This window comes from Wasmannia auropunctata, unplaced genomic scaffold (assembly GCF_000956235.1).
Source record: "Wasmannia auropunctata unplaced genomic scaffold, wasmannia.A_1.0 LD336078.1, whole genome shotgun sequence".
In the NCBI taxonomy this organism is placed as follows: domain Eukaryota; kingdom Metazoa; phylum Arthropoda; class Insecta; order Hymenoptera; family Formicidae; genus Wasmannia; species Wasmannia auropunctata.
This window is the reverse complement of record NW_012026812.1, coordinates 3,726,493-3,738,907: the sequence shown is the minus strand read 5'-3', so window position 1 is coordinate 3,738,907 and position 12,415 is coordinate 3,726,493. Positions and strand designations below refer to the sequence as shown.

The window sequence follows — 12,415 nt, the reverse complement described above, 5'->3', positions numbered from 1 at the left end:
TACTGTATGAAGATAACTGGATGAATCCAAATACTAAATCTGTAATATTATTAGACGGAAAGAAGATTTTGCTGAGAAATCTAAAATTTATTTGAAGATCTGAAAATAATGAATCTGAAAATAATTTTTGGACCATCAAAATTATGTTGAAAACTCAAACATGAGGAATGCTGCAAAAAATTTTGATATTCTAGCAGTTTAATATTTCCAACATAATTATTTTTAGATATGTATCCAATTAAATTAGATCTCTCAGCAAAGTCGATCTTTCCGTGTATACATGCCGTTTGTTCTAAAGAAATGGTTATTAGATAATTCTCGATTGCATTAAAATATTAAAATTATTCCAAATTATAAAATCGGATTTATAATATATATAATATAATCATCATTAAATATTAACCTTGCTTCCTATTTTCGTAAACTCGCACTAATTACTTTAACCGCTTAGTCGATTGAATAGTCGCTTCGACCAATTTTCAGCAAAACGATAAAAGAAATATTCATATTTCTTTATATATCGTACAGGTATTAAAATCGTCGATGGGTATTTAAGCGTGTTGCTGCATGAAAGGCGACCAGAATTTTACAGTGACAATACAGAATCTGTCTTGCACTCGAATAAAATATAACTTTTTCGAATAATAAGAGTTAATTTATTATATCGATGGCCAGTTTCTCAATTCCTTGTAATTCCTTTTCATCGAAAGAAGATTCCTTTTAAAGGAATCAAGTGTCACGTTTGCGTCGCATCAATTTCTCGAGAGGTCAAAAAAAATTTCAGAATTTTAGATTCGCGATGTTTCTTTTCAGAGGAGCTTCACGCTGTTCTGGTCACCTTAGGTAAGGTATCTAAGGGAATGCGAATTTGGGACGTGCACGTTGTATAATATGTTTGCATAGATCTCGTGAGGGGGATGATATACTACGGAGAACATCGGTGCAGGCATGAAGGAAATGCACAGGCGCGCGAAGCGGTAAATTCCCATTGAGCGGCCCAAAGTTGCCGCTGTATAATCTCTTTAGAAGTACGCGCGACATGTTGCTTGTTACTACAGCAGCTTTATCATAAAATAATTCGAAAGGGGATTTATTCTACAAATTAAATTAATTTCTATTTAATCCTATACACGGAAATAATTATAGCAGTTAATTATAAATTATACTCTGTTTGCAGACGAGTTGTAAAATAATCAAACGTTACTTCAGTCAAGCGATAAATTCTCAAGTGTTCACTCTAATTAAATTTAATGTGAGGAATTTTCCGGTTTACAATGGACAATAAATGTCACGTAAATTGACACACGACACAGTGACGGGGAATTGAGCGCGTAAATACGATTTTTCGAGCATTGTTGGGCCGCTCGTTTAATGAGTCGTGTCGATATAATCGGATCTCGAGAGCGAGACTAGTGTCTATACATATATGTATATATATTTATGTACAACACGCGTCCATGATAGCACGCGCACGTGGGAACGTAGGAAGAAGGAAACGCGGACATTCGTATACCTGGTGTGGTGAGAGTCTTGGGGGTCGTCGGGGTCGCGCTCGGACCTCCGACGACGCTCGACGCCGCCGGACTGTACGCCCTCAGAAGGGGTCCACCGCGCGGCAGGGTGCTGCTCCCGCCCACGTAATACCCGCTGCCGGACGTCGAGTTCTTGGCCGTCTGCAATCAAAAAGGAACTTGTCAAGAGAGAAAGATTTGGGTCACGCGCCGTTAATTCGAAGGCCGAGGAGTCGCGGCTATTTTTTCACGCCGAGACTCGCAATAATCTAATTGACGTATGGTGCAACATTGATGTCGGATGCTACCGTCGATTAAAGAGCGATACGGCAATTGTGGGCAACAAGCGAGACATAATTATTACACCGAGTTGCGAGATTCTCGTACAGTTAACCGCCAATTCACGTTTAGGTATATCATAACATTTGCAAATGAATCTTTTTACGCGATTATTCGGGATTGTTATCTCGCCGAGAGATAGAGCCTTGTCCAGGCACGAGTGTCTTCCGGCTGCCACTTTCGCAACTGGTTTTAAGGCTCGGTGCCGTTAACGTTAATGTTAGCTTTCCAGCGTGAATTTCCAACGCGGCCGTTTTTACGATCATTTTAACGTATACTATCCACTTATGTATATAGATATCAATTTCTTCACACATACCAACTTTCGTCAGGTTTAATGAATAATGGATTCAACTTGTGATATTAAATTACTAAAGTGATAAATCTATAAATTAGAAAAAATTAGATTCTTTTTCCTTTGACGATATGATTATTTTTCCGACAAAAGTATATTTTTGAACGCAAGGTCGCACGATGCGAAGCCTTAAACCTTCTTGTTTAGCCTCGCAGCGGGATACACTTTGAAATATTTATACGCGCAATAAAGCGTTTGTAATTCCACTGCCGCTTGCAACATGGAATGCCTAAGTTATTCGCCGTATCATCCCGTTTGTTTCGCGCTTGCTCGTCTCGCCAACTTTCCACGAAAGATTAACTTTCCCATATCGATCACACAGTGGACTTGCATGACACGCACGGAATATACGATTAGCGATCCCGCATAAGGTTCTAAAACGGTTAATAAAATGAAACTGTTACTTTCGCATATATTACAAAGTCGGCGCGGCGGAACGTAGCTGAAAAATTCTTTAACACGACCGCGATTTATACTATTCGCCTTACGAGTGTATTAAATTGTTGAAAAAGCAGAGAAGGCATAATGCTCCGGAATAAAAGTATTTCAAAAAGCCTCTATTTCAGAAGCATAAAGTATGTAATTGTAAGTATATTTCTTCATATCTACATTTCTTTATATTTCTTCATAATGCAATTGTCATACCGGTATAATTTTTCATTGTATCGTTATCCTGCCTGTATCAGAAATCGATTATGGTAAACGCGGTGTAAATAAGTATGGATAAATCCAATGTAGGTATACATCTGGAAAAGAAGAAGTGGTCGCTCGCGCGATTCATCATTCTGATATTGACGTGGGCGATCTCCGTATCTTCATAGTCCATTCTCATTCGGGATGAAAATTACGCGTGCCGTGCTCGGTAACTAAAATAGGCCGCTTTAACCTGCGGCCGCGACGAAAAGTCCCTCCCTCTTACCGATTCTTACTCGCGCGCTCGCACTCGGCCGATTCACATCGATTTCGCTTTTAGTCGTTGTTTACCGTCGTCGCCGCGAGTTCAGCCTGGCCGTCACACTCGCCGGGTGAATCGGCCGGAAAGGGAGAAGAGAAGAGGAGTCTGCCGCGGCGTAGGAGAGAATTCGATCGGAAATTTAATTAATGGGGGAGTAGTTTTTTTTCAAAGATCGATCGTACCTAAAAATCTACGGAAAAGAAAAAAAATTGAAAGTGGAAAGAAAACTAGATTTTCCTCTCCAAAGAGGATTATTTAGTTTTGCCGTGAGACTCATTTGCCGTGTACACGTTTATTTGCGGCAAATGAGAAATACGACAGTAACAAGAGGAAAGGAAAATAACAGCTTGTCCAGGCGTTAATCATACTTCGAATGAAGAGGAGAAAGACAAATATTCTTCCACTCGGCTTTTGTACATCTAGAGAAGATACGAAAAGAAGTCCACACGGCTACTGAAGAGTCTTTTCACTTGACGTGTGCTTTTAATTATAAAGATCATCAAGCAAGAACCGAGAGAACGCTGTCGAGGTTTTCAACAACTCGAGAAAGAAAAGAAGATCGTCAAGTTTTGTGCTTTTAACAGTGTGGAAGTTGTCACGCATCGAGCAAAGAGGGTAGGCAGCAAGATATCTTTAAATTTCTCGACAAATCGTGGAAGCCGGAATATCGAGGAAGCAATACACAACGAAGAGTTCAGTTTCTTGCTCCCGTTCGGCAAGCGCGAATGAAAAAGAACGGCGTACAGCAAATCCAGAGACAAAGTCTTTGCTATTGAAGGACAGAAAATCCCCGCGTGCCGTTGTCCTGTGATCGAGGAAAGTGTCACTTGGCGAGTGACAAGTGAGATAAGTCGCGAAAAAGTTACGAAAAAGAGTTTGCGAAGCAGAGGGACCCCAAGTGAGTGTAAAAAAATCGACGAAGGCAAGCGTGAAGGGAAGATCGGCGAACGAGGCGGAGATGCCAGGTAGTTTTCTGCAGTTTGAACGGATGGATAGACGGGAGGACGAAGGAACTTGCAGCGTCGCGTGTAGCGGCTGAAAAAGGGATACCGGGCCAGGCGGAGCAAGAAGAGAGTTGGAGCGGACAACGTCGGAGGACAATTCTCTTTTCGTGAGCGCGATCAGATAGACGCGGGATAAGATTAAACGGAGGGAAGGACGGGGAACAGGCCAAGGGGTCGAAAAGAGAGAGAGAGAGAGAGAAATCTCTCCCTTGGGAATAAAGTATACACAGAAGAAAAAGAAGCGGCGGGAGGCAGATGTAAGGAGCAAACGGCAAACTTTCGTCACGAAGCGATTGAAGAAATAGCAATTAGATGCAACGAGGGCGATGATCAGATAAGAATGAAGAAACTCATGACGAACTTTGAAATTAGCATTCTCCCTTTCTCGTCCTTGATCCTTCTGGGCTTGCTCGTTGCGGCGGTTTCGACAACATCAGTCGAACTTGTCGGCGCCGAGAGGAGTCTCGGCGGCACGCCGATGCACAGCGTGCAAATGACGCAAAAGGGTTACATTCAGGTGAGAATCACGTGCGATGCAATTCGGAGAAAGCCGAATTACATGAATGAATGATTTATGTAATTTTACATTACTCAGAGCTACTAAAACTTTAAAACATAGGCATGATCCATAAATTAAATTATGTGTCCAATTTTAAACGTCCAGAAGCGTACCGAATGTCTACCATTTATTCTAGATAATAATAAATTTCAATTGTATTAAATGTTCAATTGTTCGCTGTTAGTAACATAAAAATTTTTATCGTTTCCGCTATTGCGTAGCCCGCAGGAATTCTTGTGATTTCGTTCGAGTGAGCGATTAGTCAAATTGACCATAGGGATTGCGTAGCGCAAAACATTCCGTAATACCCCGCATCTAGATATATCGAGAGTGAAAAGCTGACAAAACAGTGGGAACAAATAAAGATAAATCGTCATGTTGTCGGATATAAAAGATACATATGTTCCAACGAGGCGTGGAAACTCCGCGAGATTTCTATCGATTACGTGAGCCAGGAGGGCAGTTCCATAACACGTGGAGAGAGAGAAAAGAGTCGTTTCACGCTGATTGCCTAATTTTCATCGTCCGGTCTAAGAAACATCGGTCGTGGTCTACATACCTATTTCTACATGTACAATGTGTTCCAGATTTCCTGCGCTTTCTTTTGCCTACAGAAATTCTTTAACTCGGAGTAAGCTTTTCTTTTTGGTGAAAATTCTTTCCTATGGCTTTTCAACATGCAACTTCAATTGTTTGCGTTTCGTAAAATTTAAAAAAAACTCGGAAATTCCAATGTTGTTAAAATAAAGTTTACTAAAAATGTAAGAATATTTTAAATTCGAGAGATATTTAGAGTTTTTTTTTTAGATTTAATAGAAATTTTGTACAAGGGTATAGAGATATATTTAGAAATTTCTCTTAAGAGAAAATCAACTTTGAAAACAACTAAAAGATCATTACGATAGACATAAAAATAAGTCGTAATCATCTGGGATATAGCATCGCTCTAATTAACGTGCGATATGTTGTTGACTAATCATCTTCACCTTTCAGTTTCTCAGATGGGAATTACCAGTGCCGGAAATTCACGAATTTACATTCTGCCTCTGGGTGAAGTCGAGCGATCTCACGTACCCTCACTCGATCCTTTCATACTCAAGTGAGTATTCTCAATGAAATCGCGACTTGACGTTACACATACCGTCCCATTTCTTCTCTTTATATTTACACGTAATATATGAATTTTCTCTGTCAACTATAAACCGCTTGTCCAATTCGACGCGTTTCACGTTCAAGAAAACAAACAAATCGTGTTTGTCGTTTTTCCATTGTACGTTCTGAAATTATTTCGTGAATCGCAATTTGCAGACGAAACGTCGAGATTGCTGCAAAAAAGACTCTTAACGAAGAGACAACCCATTTCGCGAATGTTCGAAATGTAGAAAATAGAGGAGAAATCCACTGTTCCGCTATTCGGCCGGAGATAATAGTGTCTGTTAAACGGTGAGCTACATCCAAGCAGATGTAATACCTGGCAGGGAATAAAGAGGCGTTTTAGCGCTGCTGTCCTGTCCCCCCATCGCCTCATCTTCGTCGGAATTGTTGTAACCGTTTTGGAAATAGTAACGAGGGCCGTTGTCTTACATGGCGCAGCGCGCTATTATCCACTCAGGCATTCACCGCGTAATTGCGCAAGAGTTCGCGGAAAGTATCTTCGCGCTTATGGAAAACACTGCGTCTCCGCGCGTGCAACTATCCCGTTGCAGTTTAGTAGCAATGTTAAGTGAACGCACTGCCCCGCGGCGTTATCTCTTTTTACGTGTGAGAATTAGCGCGCTACCGTGCGGTCCCGCTGGCGAAACGCTAATTGCTCGAATTACGAAATCGCACGGGATTTAACTGCTCTCCGATACAGCCGGGGCATAAACAGAATTTGAATATTTATGACGGAATCGCCTGCCGGCTGTTGCCGTGAATCCATCGTGAAATACGTTACTTTATATTAATTAGTTAAAATCTTCGTTTAAATCTTAATCACCTTGCGAAATAACGCCCTATCACCCAAGAGAATTAGTAATCGTTGAACGTGTCGCAAGAAATTAGAAGCAAAACAGGTAATTCCTCGATGACGTCTACAAATTATGTTTATGCGTGTGGATTACGCGTAACTATTCTACATGTCCTACGTAAAATGATTTTTGCATTGATCTATTTAACACTTTGGTCGATATTCATAGTTTATTTTTATTTCAAGTCTTAAGTAATGTCTTAAGACACTAAATACGGCTCTGTGATTTGACTTGTAACATTTTAAGACGGTTTTAAATATAAGAACTATGAATACCTTTGTCTGCCATGTTACCCATATTTGGGTGACGCATAAAATTCGTAAAAGTGCCGTCACTCATTTATCCATTTTGCGGATTTTATTGATCCGATTAAAAATGATTCTATTAAATATTTAAGACATTAAAGAAACAATAAGGTCAATGCAAAAATAAGCTAGACAGTCAAAGTAATAAATTATATTCAAATAAATCAAACAAAGAATAGAAAAAGTATACTCGAATAAAAAGTAGCTAGAATAAATAAAATAAAAAATATAGATCAGAGATCTTGTATTACCCTTTATAGAACAAATTCTTCTAATTTAAGCTGCGTATGCCCGTAAACAAGAAAGAGATATAACTTTCATTCGCGTAATGAAAAAAAAAAATCACATTTCAAAAACGTGTGATGGTCAACGAAAGAAACGAGACCACGCAGTGCATGCCAGTTTGCATAAATTCTAGTTTCGCGGTATATCCCTCGTACCACGACCGAGGGAGAACGATGCACAAATATAATCCTCTTTCGCTGTCAAAGGGAACGAGCGGGAACGTTTGATTCGATCTTGGATATCGTCGCGCGGAAGGAGCATTCACCTGGAAATTGACGGCGCGAAGGTATTCCGAAGGCCGGTTCGCATCCGCGAGCACCGCTGGTATCACATATGTCAAAGCTGGGAGAATCGGGTCGGTCGTTACGCCCTATGGCTCAACGGACATTTGGCGTCGCAAGGTCGCTCGAAAGAGGTAAATCCGGTTATCCGGTCCCCGGGTAAAAATTCGCCTTTAAAATACAGAATTCTAGCACGGATGAATTCGATACTATCTCGATTCGTCACGACACCGTCTCTCTGTCAATTCCCGCCGAATACAATTTTTTCTATACCTCCTTCAATTCGTTCGCCATGCGATGCATATCTTTGTTTAACGGAATAATCGCTTCTTGCAGACAACCGGTCACGTGATCCCGGAAGGCGGCGATATCGTCCTAGGTCAGGAATACACAGACTTCGACAAGGGGCTCGAGGAAGGCATCGAGGGCTCGGTATTGGGCTTCAATCTTCTGCTAGCCTCGGCGTTCAATTCCCTCGACAGTAGCCTTCATCAAAGGCCTTCGTTTTGGTCGGCCGATGAAGCCAACGATCCGGCCGAGATTCCCCTCGCTACGGAAACCCGGATGAGAATAGCGAGACGCGATACGGATCTCGGTACAACGCATGCTCTCGACAGGCTCGTTTCGACTTTATTCTCGCTCAGCCCTAATTGGTCTCGCAGAATTTCTGAAACGGACGATGCGAAAGTGATTGCGGAGGATTCCGCGACCTCGCCGCCGGCGCCAAGTATCGCTAACGACACGCGGAAGGAAGAGCAGACACCGGCGATTCGCAGGCACGCGATCACATTCGGTACCGACGACTGGACCGGAGAAATCGATCCGCTTGAAAGATCGTCGGACGTCCCCTTAGGTTTGCAATTAGTGAAATTGTCCTACGTTCGTTGCCAACTAGGCAGGGGTAGCCCGCCCATAGGCGGTCCACTGATGTTGATTTCCTGGAGCAGGACGCCCGTGAGGGTGTTCGGTGGCGCCATTATAAAGAACGTCGGCAACCAGTGTGGCAAATTCTGAGAGAACTTCCCTCGAGCTATTAAAGTGAGAAGTGTGCAATTGAAGATTGCGGAGAATGAACACGCCGAGTCATGAGACACGAAATTCTTAGAAAATCAAGAATTGCTCTTGTTAAGTCAAAATTATTAAGCTTGAAATTTATCTTTTTAAATTTCTGAATAAAGGAAGTTTATCCAGCTTTTATAAAGAAATTCATAATATTAGAAATTCACAGTATTAATAACAATAATATGTATTTTGAATATGATTCGATGCAAATCTTTTAGTAAATATAATTTTGGATTGTATATAACAAATATAATAAAGCACATTCCACTCATGTCTTCAACTGCATCTGCTCCAGAAGAGTCAATTTCGGACTCTTTATTCCGTAAAATACTGATTGCCATTACGCTTGTTGGGAAGACGTTCTTCTCTTTCTTTAGCGAGCATTTTACTCAAAATCTTCTATTGTTCGCACTATTCGACCAGTGCCATCGTAACAAGCTTAAGACAATCACTAATAGGTATTAAGCGTAAGCAGATTTAATAATGTTGGCTCCATTAATGCATTTGTGGATAAAACTAATTTTCACCGGCGATATTCAACTATCGCGTAACCCGCGTGATTGCGCGAGTTCCAGCCCGCACGTTTATGGTCGCATGCGAGTCTTCCGAGTAGAACCTCTCCTACCCGCAAATCGACGATCCCGTCTCGCGTATCGATCCACGTCGCGCGTTAATTAGTTTCGCAGAATTCCCTCGAACGCAATCGCGACCGCGGAGAAGGGAAGGAGAAATATCCCGCGAAAACCGCGACTCCGGCTTGGCGAAATTGTCGAACGTCAAGGGCGTAGCTAGTTACTGTACATGGTAAGAGCAAGCGAGTCCTAAGAGGATTCGCAAAGCTCGCTGGCTTTTCTTCCTTCGAGTAAAAGAAGAAGATAGTTGGATGGACTAAGTGCATTTATAAGAGAGCGCTTAAAAATTATCTTAATAGTTGTAGGAGCAGTAAAATTTGCATAAAATTTCCATTGTGACTTATCTCAGCATTAAAGTATCTTGGTAGTTAGTATAAAACATTAACATTGCACTATATCAATTAAACCTAACTTTTTTATATTATAAGGAACTGTGCTACATCAGTTTATTTTTCATTTTTGCATCTTATATTAATGTATTGTATACATTACGATATAACAAAGGTGCTCAAAATCTTTGCGATTGTGTTCTGAACACTTGTGTTTAAGAGAGCTCCATTTTTTATTTTATTATGAATCTTTTATTCATATATATTACAACATAGGTATGCAATATATTAATATAAAATGCAAATTATATATTAATTTTACGTTTTATTAATAATTGCGAGCGTCTCATATTTAAATAGCAATCTCTTGCTGTCACATTCACTTAATTCGTGCATATAAATAAAACATAGATTTATAAAAATAAAAAAAAATCGTTCAAATACACGAGTGTTTAGAGCAATCGCAAAAAAGAATTTGAGCACCTTTGAACATCTTGCCGAGTCTACGGACGAGCTCGACACGAACGTTCAACGAATTCTAGCTACGCCACTGCCCGTTCGTTGTCTCTTTGTAAGCAGAGTTTCGACACTGACGTTTCACGGATGCGGATTTTCCGTTGACGTTGATAACGCCGGCGAACGAGCGTGGCGGTGGTGTCTGAGGATCCGGCCGTAAAAGCGCTTTTCCTCCGGGCGAGCCGCGCGCCGCGTGTTGAAATTCCGTTTACGTCTCGCAATCCGGATCGCCGCCGGCGAATAAAACGTGCTGTCGAATAACCGGCGTTACCCTCGTAGCGACACTGGGATGGGCGCGGAATCTGGGATATGCTTTTTTTTGTACATACTAGGACGATAGTGACGAAAATTGGGACATTCGCGTCGAATACACGGAAAGAGAATGATGAATGCTGTTGTATTAACACAACAACATAAGCGAACAGCGATCTAATTGAAAATAATTTTGTTCATTTAGTAATAATATTAATGAAACGAATAACATTTTGTTAAAACCAAATGTATAACGTATTTGTTTCAAATAATATTGACATTGAATTAACAAGTTTGTTTTCAATTAGATGCTGTCGGTTACTGCTGCTATTTCAACATTATTTTTTTTCCGTCTACAGTGAGAACACGGTGTGTGAATGTGTGTAACATGTGCATCTAACTGAAACAATTTTGTTACAGGAATAAAAGTGTCTAGTAAAAGATTACAAGCCGCGTAATGTTCGCGTAATATTCTGCCGAAAGTAGTCGAAGATTTTCCTGTTAAGCCTCAGAAGAAGCTACTTAATTGAAGCTAATATACTTCGAAAAATATTCCTCCCAGCTCTCTTTTTCTATTTACTTTCTAAGTTACGTGTCTATCCTCAAAATGTGACGCGCACATTTTTATGAAGGACAAGTTACCGCTGCGAGATCGCGCGTGCGTACCTAATTAGAAATTACTAATTAGTCTAATTACGCTACCAGTCACCATTGTGTCATACCGTCGTAGGTATACGTAAATTACAAAGCGTACAATGCCAAATAGCTCGGTAACGGGATTGCATAAATAGCATTACATCAACTGCGCGCGATCTTACTATGCGTTTTCTTTCCCGCGTGCCGTGCTTTATTTGGCGAACCTGAAGCGTCCGTTCGCAGATAGCCGCTCATTTGTGCACAGCCTCTTTCGCAAAAGTCTACCTTCGCGAGCCATTTAAAGAGCGCATTACGTTTCGCGACGCGTGCGTCGGAATCAGATGGAAAAAAGGGGAGCGTACACATTGTCTTCTTGATACTTTCGCTACGTGAGACAATGCGGTCCCGAGCATGCATGCCTCTGCTACTTTCATATCTGCGAATTTTATCCGTGTATAACGATATTAGACGCTGAAGGTAGCAGGTATTAATGGTCGAGGGTGCCGGAGTATAATCAAGGCGGTGCAAAAAAACCGAGAAAGAAATCCCTTCATTCACGGTTGATCCTCAAAGGAAAAGGGAGAAGAAAGGAGATAAAAGAAAGCTTAGAAATAAAGAACGCAGAACGCTTCTAAAAGTTAAATAATGGAAATAATTCTAAACCTTATAAGATCCTAAATATTCAAATTAATAGAACATAATGTGATGTATATACGTAAAAGAGAATTATATATCTGATTTTATGTGTACAAGCGAGGAAAAACTTTTGTATTGATTGAGGAATAAAAATTTTGTGACGCGTAAAATTGCAAAGAAAATTATTGCATTACTGCGGTTAATTTTAACCTTTTGCATTGGCTAATTTTGCAAAACGCATTATTTATTAATTATTTATACATTACGCATGAGCCAGCCGATTTGTAATAATAAAGGAATAAACATATTTTTGTAAAATTGCAAAGAAAATTATTGTCTGCATCATTACGTCAATTTTCATCGTTTATATTGGCCAATTTTGCAACTCGCATTATTTATTAATTATGCGCATGGGCCATCCGATTTGTAACGCTAGAGGAATAAACATATTTTTATAAAATTGTTTTTATAAAACAAATTTCTGCATTACTGCATTAATTTCGATCGTTCGCATTGACCAGCGAGTTTTGTAACTCGCAAAATTCATTCATTATGCGCATAAGCTATCAATTTGTAATGATTAAGGAATGACAATGTTTTTGCGTGAAATTGCAAAGACAATTATTTTTGTAGAATTGCAAACAAAATTATTGTCCACATTACGCGTCAATTTCGACCGTTCGCATTGGCCACCAATATGACGAATTTTGCAACTCGCATAATGCATTTATTATGCGCATAAACTGTTA

The 12,415-nt window shown here is 40.3% G+C and overlaps 2 protein-coding genes across 2 annotated transcripts in view; one reads left to right on the top strand and one right to left on the bottom strand.

Moving 5' to 3' along the window:
• The window catches only part of LOC105449117, a 246,648-nt gene that overhangs the window by 40,588 nt on the left and 193,645 nt on the right, over positions 1–12,415 (bottom strand). The window contains 1 exon segment of the mRNA XM_011688116.1: positions 1,516–1,673. Within this exon segment, the coding sequence (XP_011686418.1) occupies positions 1,516–1,673 (158 nt within the window).
• On the top strand, positions 3,126–11,834 carry LOC105448980. The gene is made up of 4 exons (XM_011687910.1): positions 3,126–4,681; positions 5,717–5,822; positions 7,529–7,737; positions 7,940–11,834. Exons 1-4 carry the CDS (start codon positions 4,505–4,507, stop codon positions 8,615–8,617), a joined length of 1,170 nt encoding a protein of 389 aa, XP_011686212.1. The 5' UTR covers positions 3,126–4,504; the 3' UTR covers positions 8,618–11,834.